Source organism: Lampetra planeri, chromosome 12 (genome assembly GCF_965212315.1).
Source record: "Lampetra planeri chromosome 12, kcLamPlan1.2.h2, whole genome shotgun sequence".
Taxonomy (NCBI): domain Eukaryota; kingdom Metazoa; phylum Chordata; class Hyperoartia; order Petromyzontiformes; family Petromyzontidae; genus Lampetra; species Lampetra planeri.
The window spans coordinates 1,807,955-1,825,087 of NC_136118.1; the positions used below are offsets into that span (position 1 = coordinate 1,807,955).

General features: G+C 46.2%; 1 protein-coding gene across 1 annotated transcript in view; it reads left to right on the plus strand.

Annotated features, from left to right (window-relative positions):
* The window catches only part of PCGF3 (polycomb group ring finger 3), a 38,882-nt gene that overhangs the window by 6,608 nt on the left and 15,141 nt on the right, over positions 1 to 17,133 (plus strand). The window contains exons 2-6 of the mRNA XM_078599148.1: positions 716 to 855; positions 3,426 to 3,522; positions 10,116 to 10,171; positions 11,180 to 11,245; positions 16,556 to 16,650. Of these exons, the coding sequence (XP_078455274.1) occupies positions 747 to 855; positions 3,426 to 3,522; positions 10,116 to 10,171; positions 11,180 to 11,245; positions 16,556 to 16,650 (423 nt within the window). The 5' untranslated portion in view covers positions 716 to 746. The remainder of the gene's footprint in view (positions 1 to 715; positions 856 to 3,425; positions 3,523 to 10,115; positions 10,172 to 11,179; positions 11,246 to 16,555; positions 16,651 to 17,133) is intronic.

Below are 17,133 nucleotides of genomic sequence, written 5' to 3' on the forward strand. Positions count from 1 at the left end.
GGTTTACTCCATGTTGGCCAGATGTGTTGGAAGAGGTGGGCGTCCCCACACTTTTGACCCCATCACACGCGACCTGCCGGTAGACCAATTGTGGCGAACTCACTTTCATTACTCGGTGGACAGAGGAGGTGGGGGAGGATTGGAGATACTTGCACCATTATTTTGACTGTCGCGTCGGGAGATGGAATCAAACTGGTGACTGTTGGACCGCAATTCCAGTATGCTAACCATGACACCATGGCAGCACCATGTAACTTGAAGTACTACATTCATAGAGAAATAAATGAATATCACAAATATAATCTCTCCCAGTGCCTTACTCATCAGTGATGCCTAGGCTGCTTGAAACACGCGCCTTACAAATAGAGTGCATTCTGCCCTTAACAAAGCATATTAAGTCTCGAGACATGATAAAGGCAGGAAGACGTGCATAATGCGATTGTGGGGAAAAGGTGGGATCTATTTTTTGATGCGGAGGGGGAAATTAGGGACTGGAGATGGTGGAAAAGACCAATTGGGGGTAGATATGCAGTGCTGCTTTTTCCTACTTTACCAATATGCCCCTTGTGCTGAGTGACATCCCACACAACCTAGCCACTTGCTGTTTGTGTTTAATGAGCATCAGTGCCCGTTCCCATATACGGTTTGTCTAATTGTCCGTCTTAATGATTGTGTACGTGTGTTTTTTTTTTTCTGCCGGTGCCGATGGGGTTAGGGCCGCGTGGGGCGGAGGAGGAGGAGGGAGGATGTACACCCGCAAGCTCAAGCTGCGCGAGCTCAACGCCCACATCACCTGCCCGCTCTGTCGGGGTTACCTCATCGATGCCACCACGGTCACCGAGTGTCTACACACCTGTGAGTGCCCACCGGCTCGCCAGTTCGCGGTCAATGGCCCGCTCCCTCGCTCGTTCAGCTGCTTGACAAGGTCACACAGTCACTGAGCTGCTCGCCGTTGCTCAAAATCTGTTGCTGCTTTTTTTGGGCAGTTTTTACGATTTAAGAAGAGAAGAAAAAATTTGCTTAACTTTTCTAGCGTGTCGTTATATTGTTAAGTTTGTGTTAAAGTTCTTAGCGACTGCACTCTTGAGTTCCTATCTCAGTGAGCACTTGCACAGCTACGGCATGGTCGAAGAGAGATTAGGGTTCGGGGTTAACCCTTAGTGAGACTCGTGGAAGCTGCTCTTCATCATTGCCATTGTTGTCATCACGGGAACGGTTCTGATTATGCTTCTTCCCACACCGGAATCACTTAATGCAATACTGTAACCGGGTAGTTCTGGCACACACTGATGAGCCATTTGCAATACTGTGATCCTTACGCCTCATTTCCACAATTGATGAGAGCTCATCACTGGCCTCGGATCAACAACAGCACCCAGGCGGTTGACATCCTCGCTCCACATGAGCCATGAGGCTCCATGGGCTCATCCCTCTCCAACTCGGTATTCCCCACCCCCTTCATAACAACACTGGCTACGTTCCACTGTCAAGACAGAGATAGGTGCTGCCCCTCCAAGCCATCAATATCTCATGTATGTACGTATGTTGAACTTGTTTCTCACCATTCGTAGCCAACTCGCGGTCCTGGGATGCAACAATCCATCTAATTCCTCCATCACTCCATCTCTTCGGTGGACATCCTGTCTGTCGGGTTTCCTCCTGTGGCTGCCACTCTGTCGTTAGTCTCGCTCATTGGCCGTCATCCCTCCGAGTGACGCATCCTGCCCAAACCCACTTACTTTTCTTAATAGTCGATGTGATGTCTCTGACTTGCATGTGTTCTCTGATCAATGTGGCATGGCATGGGAATTTACCATGATTAATCACATTCTTCTTCAGGCACATCACTACATTGCTTTCATGGTCAAGTCAAATTTTCCACCAGCGCTCCAAGCTGCCTCGTGTCCATCTCATTAGTTGATGATTTAATTCCCGGTCTACCTTTAATAACCGTCTTAGGTACATGTGCTCCTATGTGCTTTGCAGTTGTGTTCCTCCAACAAATATCTTCAATTGTTTAGTAAATTTGTTGTACATGATATTTATTTTGAGCGTTCTTTCTCAAATCCTTCGGTCACTTCGTGTAGGTTATCTCCACTGGTTGTTAGAACGACATCAGCAGGCTCTTGCCTGTTTTAAATAAAGTTTAAAATAAAGGATTCGTCAGTCTGCCCCCCCCCCCTCTGTGTCAGCAGGGGTGGGGATTTGGAAGCAATCTTTAAAGTATTTTTTGTACTTTAGTCAGTGGTCAGGTTAATCTAATTTATATGGTGACAAATCTGCAATATCTGTAATTTTTAATGGTATATTTATACACGAACACTGCCGAGAATATTTTCGTTTTTAACCAAGCGTGCGATATCACGGAGCATGCACCTCGCTTCCGCGTTGACCCCGTATCTCCGCTACTGACTCCTTTGGGACTATCCCGGCTCTAAGCGAGTAGCACCATCAAGCAATGGGGCCGCGGGCCAGAACTCGGTTCAGGCTATGCTGGGCTGCGTCATCAGCGTTGTCCGTCGCGTGGCTGGCATGGCACCTGTTACAAGGAATACAATGGGGTCCCATGTCTGCCTCCCTCCCCTCTATTCGTGGACCAATACCTAGGCTCCTATAGCCACGTGGGTCCTAGTGCAGTTGCACCGCCTGCATGCTTGACAGTTCCACCTTGCAAGAACGTGGTTTTCAGATACCAGAACAGACTCGTCACACTTTCTGCCGTCTGTAGAAATGTGGCATCTTTAACCACCATGTGATCTGTTCCTGGTATCATCTTTAGCAGTCCCACTACACTCACACATTTGTCCAGTATCAGCCCAAGTGGCTGCATTAGAGGATAAACGAGCTTCACTGCTAAAGTAAGACTCTTCGTTGGTCTCTGCCTAAAATTTAGTTTTTCATGTCCCTAATATGCCAGCTGTTTACTCGTGCAATAAGCGATGAGTGCTTTTCTCTAAAGTGATGATGGCTTTGCTGTGAGTAATGAATAGGTATTAATACATGTGCTTGGTGTGGTCTGGCTGTGTGTGGTGCGGTTTGGCTGTGTGTGGTGCTATGCGGTATGTGCTGTGATGCACTGTGGTTGTGCGTGCCGTGGCTGTGTGTGGTGCGGTATGGTTGTGCGTGCTCTGGCTGTCTGCACTGTGGCTGTGTGTGCCGTGGCTGTGTGGTGCGGTGTGGTTGTGCGTGCTCTGGCTGTGATGCACTGTGGTTGTGCGTGCCGTGGCTGTGTGTGGTGTGGTTGTGCGCTGTGCGGTGTGGTTGTGTGTGCTGTGGCTGTGTGTGGTGCGGTTATGCGTGCTGTGTGTGGTGCGGTGTGGTCATGCGTACTATGGCTGCGTGCGGTGTGCTTGTGCGCTGTGTGGCTGTGTGTGGTGCGGTGTGGTTGTGCGTGCTGTGGCCGGCCCCGCATGACGGTGCCACAGTCTGCAAGAGCTGTCTGGTGAGATACCTGGAGGACCACAACACCTGTCCCACGTGCAAGATTGTCATCCACCAGAGCCATCCGACGCAGTACATCGGGTGAGTTACACGTTCTCCCCTGCTCTGCTTGACACTCATGCTCTGAGCTCTGCTGTGGCACCACTGCCAATGGTAGAAGTCGCTAATCCTCCAGGTGTCGTGATCCATTGACACTAGCAGGGTAGGCATGGTCCACATCATCGAGCGTGATTTGTGAGCAAAATGCAGCATCACTAAATAATTAGTTTTATTTTTAATAATACAATGGTTATTAGGTATAATTTTGTGACCAGGGTTTGTCACCCCCATTTAAGAATTTAAATAATTAATAAATATGTTAAATGTTTTTTTTTGTTCCAAGAGCTGGCCTCGGTTCATTCATGTTATTTGCACTTATTCCATCGTGTATAGCAGTGTATATGAATCATTTAACTAAGGACCACCCTTATTGTGATTGGGATTGTTTCTTGTTGCTGCTGAATTATGCATAGCTGCAAAATTTCAGCCGAGAATGTTTAGGGGTTGCTACCGTGGTCATACGATTCAGAAACAATTTATACTTGCACATAACTGATGCACGAATCATGAGCGTGAGTATCCATCTCAATCGACGAATCGACGCGCCGTTACACGCGTAGCTGTCGATCGCCCACATCGCGTGGAGTGGTCGACCCGGCCGACGAGTGGCTGTGGTTTGAATGAGTTGCGTGCCAGCGTCGCTGCGTCATCATACAGCGGTTTGCATCAACACGGCGCCGGTGTCAACTGGGTTTGATGTCACACATCCCGTTAGATACCACTACGTTCACATTTATTTTTTTACGTATTTTTTTACACTCAGGATATATTCCTATGAATAAGTGATCGCCCAAACTCCATTGCCACCCGAGTTTTGGCGGTGAGCGGACAGAATGCAAGGCAGCAACTCACTTGGGCAGCCGCAGCTGGTGCTGACGGTAATTCTTAGTGAATCTCGTGTCTAGCCGGCTACTGGGGATGGATGTTGCACAGATAAATGTTGCGCACCTCTGGGGCCATGCGGAATCATCTTGAAGCAGGTGTGATGGCACAGACCTGTGCATTTGGTATGGGGCAGGACCGGGCAGGGTCCTGCTCCTGGTTCCATCATGGCTGGAGGAATTATAGAGAGGGGCAGGCCAATCATTGAGATTGAGTGAGGCGGCAGGGAGAAGGTGGCAACGTGCTGCAGGCCATGCGAAATGGCATGTGCTGTGTACATATGTACTAACCATGCAGAGCTGAGACCTTGCTAGAGAGGAAACGTTTTTTTACGTGACCCATTGGGTTTATTTAATCTCCTGGTCAAGTAAAGAAAACTCTGACTCAGCCTGGCTAGTACTTGGGATGGGAATCAATCTGCCAGGTGTTATAAGTTTTGGCTGTTAGGTGGTAGTAGCGCACATGGTTGTTGTGGATATTTTTAAGTGCTAACTCGCCATACGCCTGCTAGCGCACGCTTTTAATCCAATGCTTGGTGGAACGCCTACAGATATTATAAATTCCCAAACCCACTGAAGATGCGAGGTGGCCAGGAAACGACAGGAGATAGTAATTTTTTGTATCCATTTGTGAGGCCCTTTGAGCATTATCCTAATTAGTGAGTGGGTTTTCTCCTGCCGGTCCCGTTTCCTCTGACATTAAACCTAACACTCTTGAATGGAATTGACCAAGTATCTCAATGTTGGGCTTTACAGAAGCGTGTCAAGACTCAGTGAGGCTTTTATAGACAATATATCATTATTATGATTCACTCCCCAGTTATTATCACCATTGAGTCGTTTGCCGCTATGTTGATGGTAGTAAAGGGGGGATGAATATAGCGAGGGTCCCTACCGCGACAGAGATTAATTAACTTTCCCGAATTACCCCAGTTCATTGACGCTGCCCGGAGGTTTGTGCCAATGGGCACGATGCTACTGCCCGACTTGTTGGTGCTCGCTGATTGACTGGCATCTCTTGAGCCGCGGTGTGTATGGGTGCTCGATGTCATAATTTTCGTAGTTCATCTCATATTGTTATTGTAACTTACAGGATGTGCATTATAAGTATTACGCATTTTTGAATTCGCCATTATTAGAAGACTTGGGATAAGAATATGTTGAGTCAACTTCAGTTGAACACATTTTCAGTGAGCTTTTACCACACTTTCTTCAAAGAAAAAATAATACGTATAATCACCGACGTTTCAGGCAATAGCCCTTCTTCATAGCACCACAAGGGCCATTTCCTGAAACGTGACATATATATAAACAACTATTTTAAGACCACTGTGTTATTGACGAATGTTTTGAGTTCTGTGTTTTTGTTCATTCTGATGTGCACCACTGCCAACACAGCAGCAGCAGCACTAAATGATTTGCTTAAATACAATTACAAAGTTTACATTTACAAAGTTAGGGGAACGGTCTTTGCGGTAATCACCACATCGTGAAAGCTGATCCCGCGGAACCCTGTGTCGTACACAATACCTTGGTAATCTCATCAAGGACCATACACCATCAAGCAAACTCCACTCATCCTCGCAGTGGCTTTTGGCTAACCATCGAACAAAGACGGTCACTGCATCGCACGCTTTCAGGTGCGCTTCTGCGGCCATCTGAAACACTCTTCCTTCTGATATTAGAAAGCCACTGGAGCTATGCACTTTTAAATCTAGATTGAAAACTCACTTCTTTAGAACTGCGTTTGGTGTTTAGTTTGTTGTGCTTCTTCCGCCCCTCTAATTATAACGGTTGACTATGTATGGTGTGAAAGAACATACACAATACGCCTCAACGTGGGTATTTTGTTAGAGACGTTTCATGTAGATAGCCCGGCTGACCTGGTGCTCTTGTCATTGCAAAATCCTCAACCTTAGACGTTCTGTGGCACTAAAACGCATTGTATGGAGAACACAAAACCCATGTAGTTCAGTCGGTCTCTGTGAATGTCCCATTCGTGGAATTTCACTGTTTTAAGTAGACTCACACAGAGACCAATAGACTCACACAGAGACCCATAGACTTACACACAGGCCCATAGACTCACACATAGACCCATACTCATACAGACACTCAAAGACTCACACAGACCCATATACTCACACAGAGACCCATAGACTCACAAAAAGACCCATGGACTCACACAGAGACCCATAGACTCACACAGAGACCCATAGGCATACACAGAGGTCATAGACTCACACAGCAGCCCATTGACTCAGTGAAGACACTGGGAATGTGTATCTGTTAATACCTCAAACACGTGGAGTTCCACCATTCCACCAGTGCCCTTGCTTCCTCTGCCATCGGATTAACACTGTGATGCTGAGCTGTTGATTCTTTACGATAACCTAATTTGCATTTGACCCATATTCTCGTTTGGTTACATATTCTTACTAATTTCACCCGACATCTGTTTCATGTTCAAGTTTCTGGTGCATAGTTTGTTTTTATGTGTAGTGTTCAGTCTGGAGGTAATCTGCCCAAGCCGATTTGCTCTGCAGGGAATTACATTTGCAATGTTTTCAATGCATTAAGTTGTTTTTTTTCCGAGTCGTTTTTTGGTCTGAATTAAATTTGTTTTGCCTTTGTAATTTTTGTGACCCAGGTTATTGTTGCAAATTCGACTTTATTCTTGGTCTTTCGAGTTCTCACCTGGTTTAAACAATAACAACTTAGAAGTTGAAAAGTGGAGTGCTACCTAGAATCAAAAGGCCAGGGGAAAAACCTAATCCGGGCGGTGGTGGTGGTGGGTTAAATTTTAGAGGGAGTCATTGGCGATTGGAGTTGATATGATGCATCAATTAATCAATTAACATCTATTCATAAGCTCATGATACACGCATTCGGTCTTGCGAATCGTTTGTGTTGTATGTAATTGTTTAACATGACTACACTACAGCTGCCGTAGGTGCTACTATTCATCGCAATGTTGAGAAAATAATAGATTCTGAATCTCAACTAATTAATCAAATTACCGGGTTGGGGGTGTGTGGGGGGGGGTGAATAACTGCATTAATTGTGACCTTGTTATTTGTGGTGACCTCTTGATCTTCAAACTGACGTTCACAGTTAGGATGAGAGTGGCACGAACTTAACGAATCGTCCTGCCTAAAGACCGCGACGCGCAGAGCCCATGCTGTTTTTAAATCCTTTATATTAAGTTGACTTGCTTGCTTGCTTGCACGCTTACGACCGTGCAAATCTTTCGGTCGTTTTTTAACCCACTTCCCGTGATCCAATCGAGCTGACATTTTGCACACAGACTCGTTGTGCGTGACAATTTATTTTCGTGAAAATTTTTTTCCTAAATTTTCCACTTTTTAGGAAAAAAAAAAAATTCATATTTAATTTAAAATACCAATGTGATAAAAATGAAACTCTTACTCAAGAAAAACAGAAATGAATAATAAAATAAAACCGATGCCACGCATATAAAGGATTTATAGTGAAAAACTTTGTTTTTACGGGTTAATTTTTTTAACGATTAACAATTGCACAATGAGCACAGACCACAATTGAAATTTGGATTTGTTTGGCGTCGATACCGCAAGCTGCATCTCAAGGCGCTGCGGTATGGATGCAGGACATGTGCATCATGGGAAATCGCCCCAAACACAAGGCAGACGCATCAATCCAGCGAACATTTTTATATTAGAGCACTCGGTCATCGTCAGCAGAGATGATAAAAGTCTCAGGGAAAACATGTTACTCTGGAAAATCTGCATCAATGTGTTATCTAATAATCGCTGTTTCCAGCAATTAACTATGTTCATAGGTAGTGTGAAAAACTTTTTTCAACTGAAAATAATGTTTCACAAAAAAATTGCCGGTGTCCATAAACAATTAGGCTATGGGTCATTTATCCCCGGAATATGATTAGTGGTGGTGAAATGTTAATAAAACGCACACTCGTGCCGCTCATAAACCCTCGCTGTGCCTAATTCACGGGGATGTGTGGTGGCATACTGAGTCCTGCACAATACTACACCTCACTGTAACATGCTGCACAGGGCCTAAAAATACTGCGCACGTGTGTGTGTGTATATTGCCTATAGTGTATATAGTGGGGAGCGGTCACGTAGTGGTTAGGGCGCTGCCCTATGAACCCCGCAACTCAAGTTCGATTCCCGCTCACGGCTAACACCAGTGACTATTATCTGAACTAGTCATGGGCCTCCCCTAGGTCGACTCTGCCGCAAATGAGTACCGGGTGCGGTGTTTAAACATCGCCACTGGGGAGACAAAGGTGGCCGGGCATGATGCTGGCCACTCACCCCCTCGTGTGCCGTGCCAGCCTTCATAGGTACTACTCGCTAACAGCACTTACCCCAACAATCTGTTCAGCTATATGGGGTATTTTTGTCTTTTTATTGTCGTGATATAACATGTGTATGTCTATATTTGTATATGGATGGCCTATAATTAATTATATTGATTTAATATTTAATATTCTCTAATGGCTTCGTGTTGTTTAAAATAATAGTTTAGTTTTTTAAAGCTGAGAATTCATATTTCGGTGTTAAATTCCATAGCTGCCACAATTGTAAAGTAGCACTCAGAGCACAGATTCATTCTTGGAACATTTAATTAAATATCTTTCGTGGCCAAGGCACTTTTTATTTCAATATTGTAAACCAACCACTGCATATCTAAGCCATGGCGGTCATAATTTTGCTATCAAGAGGAATTAAGCATATTGCATCTTTAACTTGAGTTTTAAAACATTACCAACAATCAGTATCATAATCATCAGCCATGATCAATCCGCTGCTGAATGAAGGCCTTCCTAAGATGTTGCCATCTCTCACGGTTCCTGCAAAGTACCAGCAATAATTTGCATTTCTGTTCACTTATTTATCGAATGTGCCCAATTCCGTCAGATCTCAGGAAGTCGAGGCAGGGTTGAGCCTGGATATTTCTGACTTCCCAGATCGTTACTACTTCCTAGATCACATCTATGCCTCTATATAAGGAACGAAACAGGTGGACTTCTCCACAAATCTGGCTGTCGCCTAATGAAGCTAGTTGTAATTACTGGCGAAACGTCGTACTCTGTAAATGTTGTGGCTTGGCTCTCCAACACACCGGTGTGCTGTACTAGTGACGAATTGGCATGTTCTGTTTACGTGACAACCCTTACTAATTGGCTGTGTCGGGTGGTGGCGGGTTTAGTGACACATTTATATATTTATGCGATCTAACCCAAAAAAAACTGTATTATAGATCATTACTCTTGACTTTGTGGACCTTTTCCCGGTGGTATTTTACATAGTCTCAAACCAACCGTCACGTGTCTATTTGCGAAACTTGGGTTGTGAGAATTATTCCTCAACTCACCGGTGAGCTGAGACAATAATAATTGGTGGTGGTTTAAACGCTTGCACGAGTGACAAATTTGTATTGTTTGACTGTGGCGGGTGGTGGAGGATTCTTCTTGATACAGATTTGACGAGATCATTCGGTGACCTAACCCAAAACTCAATTATGAATCGCGGTCAAATAACTCTCACGATCTGCGCGCCACAGAGAGGTCCTCCTTGAGCTGTGGATTTACATAAAGGGGCAGTACGTGTGCGTTTGAATGGAATGTGATGAAAAGTCACACATACGCGCGTCCTTATGTGTGCACGCGTGTTTATGTTTTGGCAGGCATGATCGCACCATGCAGGACATTGTCTACAAACTCGTGCCGGGTCTGCAGGAAGGTGAGTCTCTCGCCGAACTCGCCGCGTGAACAACGCGTTGCGTGCGGCCCCACCACGCTGGTAACAATGTTAACGATGATGGTATCCCAGGTTATGATGTTAGTTCCAGAACATGCATCAGATATGTACAATGGATGCGGAGCGCTGCATTAAATTATATGACAGTCCTAAAAACCACAATGTTTGCCCAGCTGAATGGTTACACGCTGCGATTTAATTGAAAAAGTTGTCATCGCTACTAACAAGTTTAGCTGCCTGCGCCATCTTGCAAGGTCACGACCCTCATTATGTTTTTCCCACACACATTTAACTCAATACATGGCACCTCAATAGAGGCGGCGCAATAGATTAGCTGGGTCTCTCTGTGATAATGTGGAATTTTACATCTCTGTCTCAGAACTGCAAACGGAAATGAGGAATGCCCACTTATGCCAAATTGACACGGTTGGCAAAGGCACAGACGTCAAGCGGCCCTCAACAAGACGGCACTTATAAAAGTTTTGAAGAGATACATAGTTGGCAGACGTTTCTTGAATTGAGAAAAGTTACTTTGAAGATATGGGAGATTTACAATGGAAGGGCATCCCAAAGTGGAACAGTGCGAGTTTAGAAGCATAAAGAGGATGTCTTTTGACTTGTAGTAGGGTGGTGGTGAGATGAATCGGTGAGATGAATCGGACAGTCTGTTCAACCAAGTCCTCACCATGGGTAGAGGAATCAACCAGTGAAGTTCAGTGGTAGTGATGACGATGCTGTTCACGTGTTCTTTGGAAGCACTGCACATCTCACTCCTGACGGGTACGAATTTAGTTTTAATGGACGTCGCTAAAGGAGTCGGATCACTTTCCACCGTGCCAGGACCGTCAAACACGCCACATTTTTCGTTAACCTTTAACCCCTTGAGCACAGCTACGCTGACTCTGAGCCCCTCCTACGCTGGCGTCCCAGCACGCAGCCATCACTGTCGCCTGCTGTTCCATAACTCCCTTCACATCCCCTTCTGTGCAGCGGAGATGAAGCGACAGCGGGAATTCTACTGGACGCGCGGCTTGGAGATGCCAGGTGACGCTAAAGGTGAGAATTGCGTTTCCCCCACCCGCGTTTCCCCCTTGAGCTTACGAGCCGCGAGTGGGGTTGGTCGGTACCACCTGGGATAACAAATGTTGTTAGTTTCCAATGTGGGCACTATCTACCATGGGCAGAAAGCTTGGTGTGTATAACGTCTGTCTTATAAATGCACTTCCTTATAAATTCTCCACACCTCCGATTAGTGTGGTTGGTTACATAGGGTGCAAAAGAATTTCAACATACATACTTCCTATTTCTTATAATTTTTCACATTGCGTCGTTTTGTATTTAAAACTATTGTCTCGAATATACTATGGTACCTATTTAATGACATTGTTGCCATAAAAAGCTACTACTATGATATTGCTATCATACATATTTGTGATGTACAGATCAAACACTTCAATAAGATCATTGTTTGCACATGCCACCCTGGCTGGTAGCAATAGGCAAATTTTTGAGCCAATGGCTCAAAGACCACTTTCTCCAAAACCCTTATAGCACCTTCCTCCCCACACTCCCCAGCATTCCCTCGGGGGTCCCCACGTGGCTTCGCACTAAGCCACACGTCGCTGCTCAATTTATTCGTAATTGTCATCATCCAGTCACGGTGTATCCACTGCTGGACGAAGGCCTCCCCATGCCAATTGTCTGCCGTTTGAGGGTTTGAGTTTCACCATACTTCACTGCGCTGATCGGTGCGAGTTGGTGACGGGAGCACATTTTGTCTTGCCTCTTGCAGAGTATCAATTGGAATGGGTGCCTCCATCCAGTGCGGCTACACAGGTCTGCAGGCACAGAATCGCCCTTGCCTTGCAAAGGCAGTGCCCCATTGAATAATAATAGTAATGCCATGTTTTAAAACTGGAATAGCCTAATTGAATCTCTTTACTTATTAAAGAGGGTCACGCCTTTGAGTTGTTTGTCCAACATATGTTATATATTGAACCAGTGTTTTGCATGTTGGTAGAAAACTGGGAGTATCCGGAGAAAACACACGCATACATGGGGATTCCACTCAAAGGTTTACACTTCATAAATATCATAAATAGATTTAAAAACCAGAATTCTGGACTGCCTTTCTCCTGGCCACCTGGCATCCCAGCAGGTTTGGGAGTTTCACAAATCCCTACATGATCCACCAACCGTTGCCTGCAAAGCCCTGGGCCACAGGTGTGCGCGTCGCGGCCACTGTGCCTGGTGGCGGCGGCAGTCGCTGACGGTGGCAGCTTGCTGCTGCAAGACCCCTGGTCAATAACGATTGTCAGCGTGTCATCCCATAATGAATTACAATTGTGGTGTAATTGCAATTTCAGCTAACAATGCTGCTGTAATTGTTATTATAATTGACCCTGGGTCCACTTTGTTGACGGTGGCGGACCGACCCGTCAGCAAATCCTGCATTGGTGCATGGCCACGTGTCTAAGCAGAGCCCCCTCAATGATTCACCGTCAAGGATTAACTAAGAGTCAATTAATTAAATAGGAATTGGACAAACACCCCAGCTGGACCGTCCTGAAAAATGTCTTGAGACCCGTTAAGGCTTTCAAGATAAATAAAGGGCATTATTAGTATTGATTTTCAATTTGTGAAGTGTTGCTGACACTGCAGCAAATGACAGAGAGTATATATTACATAGATGGTGCTGTCTGTTTTTGCAATATGTGTATAAAATTCTGTGCTCAAGCACAGGGCTCTCTCAGCGCTAAATCAGGTCATGTGCAGACGGGCGCTGGAGCCAGAGATAGGCAATGACGAGCTATGCAGAGAGACCTCGAGCGAGACACAGATGTAAAGAAAGACAGATGGAGAGAGGTTCATGCAGACATACAAGCAACGAGAGATAACGGCAAGTAAGTTGTGGTGATGTCACCACAGGTGTTGTTACCAGGATAGCTGTGCTTAGAGGCCACGTGGAGTTTCTAAAGACTCGATCGTAGGTCACGGGACAGACCAGGGTGTTATGGGTTAATTGACTGAGTTGACTCGCACATGCACCACTAAGCTATGTGGACGTCACTCCTTTGCCTTACTTTGGTGCTGGAGGAAATGTGCTTCCCACTGCCCAGTAGTGTTCTTCACGAGCCCCCATCAATTTGGACAGAAACCACTAGTGCCAGGTGTCTGCAAGTCGACGTAGCTCCAGTTCCTTCTGCACCAAATCATCGTAGAGATGCGCACAGACAGACACAGATGTTCAGAGGGTGAGAGATGCATCTTTGGGAGCCTCAAAACACGTGGAATCCCTGTGTATGTACACGTGTTGCACATGGTGCATGAAGTCTGCCCTATCTAAAAGCCCCATCAGTGATGTCCATTGACATACCCAAAAATTTCCCCCAGTGCTACCACCGTGTTGACAGCACCAGCAGCATTTGCGCACACTCTTGGCCCAAGGCATTTCTGACGTCTCTGCATATATAGCTGTTGTTTGACACGAATTACTGCCCTTGTTTTGTGGAGGCTTCTGGACACACAAGTTACCTTTTTTCATATATATTGTCGGTGCGACGGGTAAATCCCAGCGGCGGTGCAGCGCGGGAGATGCCCGCGCTGCACTTGCGCGGTGCGCATGCAAACCGACGTGCCATTGCGCGATCTGGCGGAGGCTTTAGACGATTTGCGGCGCGACGTCGGCGCCGTGGCGTGCTGGTTGGGCTCGTGTTATTTTATGTTGATGCTGGTTAACTATATTGCTAATTGGCACGGATGGGAGGCATTGTAGTTAAATTATTAGTATATCTGTCCACACCAACAAATTCTGAGGGCGCGCCATCTCTCGCTCTCATCATTGTCACGGTGAAGGTGGTGATAGCAGCGGCAGCGACGTTATTGCGCGCGGCGTACTGAGCGGTTCCCACGGCAGATTTATGTTGATAGACTAAATGAGTGGATTTTTTAAAGGATGAAGCCACCTCTGGGGCTAAGCAGACATCAACTAAGTAAGCACATTCAACTGTTCTTTTTCAGGTTTAACTTTGCCTGATCGGAGGAAGATAATTTTCTCACCCTATCTGTGCAAAGGGAAGCTGGCTTATTTGTTTTTTTCTTTGTAACCAGTGAGGAATAGTTTTCTTATCCCATTCCAATTGTGCTGTCAGCATTGAGACAAAGACATTTCTGTTGGGAATGCTTGCCGAATGCATCTCATCTCTCGGCGCCTGTCGACACTCTCCTCGACTTCTGAGCGCTTGTCCATCCCTTACACAACACCAGAAATCTCTGCAACACACAACGACACACGTGGTTCCTGGGGCTCCTGCATCACTTCTGGCCAAGCAGAGTTTTTGCATGGTTTATTTTTCCTTCTGGGGTCTGCTCACCCATGCATTTTGACAGCCCCTGCATCGGGAGAATTCCAGTTTTTTTGCAAGGAAATGACCTGCCAGAGGGATTTTACAGAGACGATCTTAAGGCATGGGCTGTCAAAGGAGGTATTACACCTGCTGCTGTGGTCAAAGGAGACAGTCCAATTGGACTGTGCGCAGCAGCCAATGGGCAGAGTCACCCAGGTAGAATCAGCACCTGGGGCATGCAGGAACTGATTGGTGCAGTTGGATACGTACGTTGCGAAATAAATTATACATAAAACCAGTGGCGCACATATCCATAATCGTTGGGGAAAAAACATGAGAGGAGCTTTTATTTTGTGGCTGTTAAGGCTGAGGTAATCAACTTGCCACACCTGAGAAATCCAGTTTTAATCGCAGGCGCATGAAACCCGGATCCGAACCCAGCGTTTTCAGTGGTGCTCGGACACGGTATTACCCCCTCCCCCCTCACTCCTCTTCCCCCCCTTCCCCAATCCAGATGGCCACTTCGGCACCAACACTTTCTAAAAAAAAAAACACTCAAGGTTGCACAACACGGACAGCGCCGGCTCCCGGAGGGTCATTTTCCCAATTTAGTTTTGAAGCGTGCTCGAAGCTGCAGTGGTGCAGCGTGGCCCTGGCACCGATGAAATGGGTTGCATTAAGGTTGAAGGTTTGTGAGGCTTCGCAATAGACCGATGGTCCCTGCGCGGGGGTGGGGGCGCGTGCTGCCGTTTACACTGCACGTCGGCCATCTGCGCCGCGGACACAAACGCAACATTGTACGGGTGGCAGTGCGAACTGAATGTAAATAATGTTCAGCCCGTTTGCTAAAATCTACTGCTGGCTAAAGGACATGCCCACGATGTGTGCATCGTAGCGGTTGGCGCGATGCATCGTGAACCCGGTGACCCGAGTTTGATCCCCAGCCACGGCTCATGTCGTCGTCGAGTGATGTCCAAACTGGTCCTGGGCCCCCCCCCCACGCCAACCCACACTGACCACCGTGGTGCAGTATGGTAGGAAAAAAATCCCCGCTACCAAAAGAAAGTGCTGCAAATTACTACATATAAAGCTCAACTCAAAAATAAAACAGCACCATTTTCGTAGACGTTTGTCTGTCTCAGGCTGTCTGACAAGAGAGTGACTATAATCCTGCATCTGTACGCAATTTTAAAGATTTGTTTTGTTTAAATAATTAATCTAGCGTAAGACCTGTGTTGGGCAGCAAGGAACACATGGCCAAGGGGTGCATCTATGATCTGACAGTTTTTATTTGCTGGTAATGTCTTCATTTAATATGCTCCTGTTCTTTTTGCCTTCTGAATGAAGGAAATCCCCAGTGAGTCTCATTATTATTATTTTTTTCAATAGGATTCTACTAGGTTGTCACAGAAGGTGGTGATGATAGCTGCTCTGTTAATTCAAGTTGAGTAATTTTTCAGATTAAATGTTCTAATTTTACAAATCTGCACCACGCGGCCGGCATACGATGGCGTCTTGCACTGTGAAGCACACGGCACGTAGTATGTCATGGTTTATATACACGCTGTAGTAATCAGGGCCGCCGCTGAGATGTTGCACCAGGCGAGGTGTGAACTACAGGAGGTCGTGGGTTCGATCCCTATCCTGATGGCACCTGTATATTTGAAGTTTTCATGTCTCTCTCTCCATGAGGTCGCGAGGATTTTTCTCCGGGTCCTCCGGTTTTTCCTTTCTTCATTTAGAATAAACATGCTCTTAAAGTATTTTGGCTACTATAAATTTGCACGTGATGATAAGCCACTTCGTTGAACTATTATTTGTGATAGCCAGGTTGCTTCTGAAAAAGAGCTATACAGCTCAGTGGGCCTTACCTGGTAAAATAACAAAAAAGGTTTAAGTGATGAACGAGCTGCAGCTGAACCACGTCACCGCCCCTGCTGCTTAACTGAGCTCACTGGACCCGTGCTTGTGTCTCGCTGGCGGCGGTGGCGTTGTGTGTCTGACCGCGGGCTGCGAGCAGGCGAGGTGAATGGGGAGGAGACGCCGGAGAGGAAACCCAAGGCAGAGGAGAACGGAGAAGAGGATGACGGAGACTACCACCGCACGGACGAGCAGGTGTGATGCTCGCTTTCCCGGCACCTCCACCACACGCCGTTCTCTCCGCGCTGTCTCAGTTTCTCCATCTCTCACAAAAGCCTCAGAACATCAGGATGCATGACGGCTGCATTTGTATCTGGTAGCTTGTTCCCCTGCAATGCACCAGGGTGGCAAAAGTGATTGGGCTCAGACCTCACCGCCACATCTGACCAGGGTGGCAGGCGGCAAACACAACGAGGAGCAGCCCAGTGATTTGGAGAACTATTTATTTTCATTTATTATTGGTAGCTGATTATGTACATAAGATGCTGTCACATTTAGATGCTTTATTTACGTCCATTTTGTTTTGGTAATTGGCCTTAAAATTGCCCGAGTGTGTCATGGCGTTAAGCAGCGAGTGAGGAGGGAGAGAAGCTTCCAGGTCAGTGTTCATTTTGTCAGTGTTTTTACTTTAGTCGCAATGTTAGTTGAGTCAACGACAATGTGTCCAGCATTTGTGGA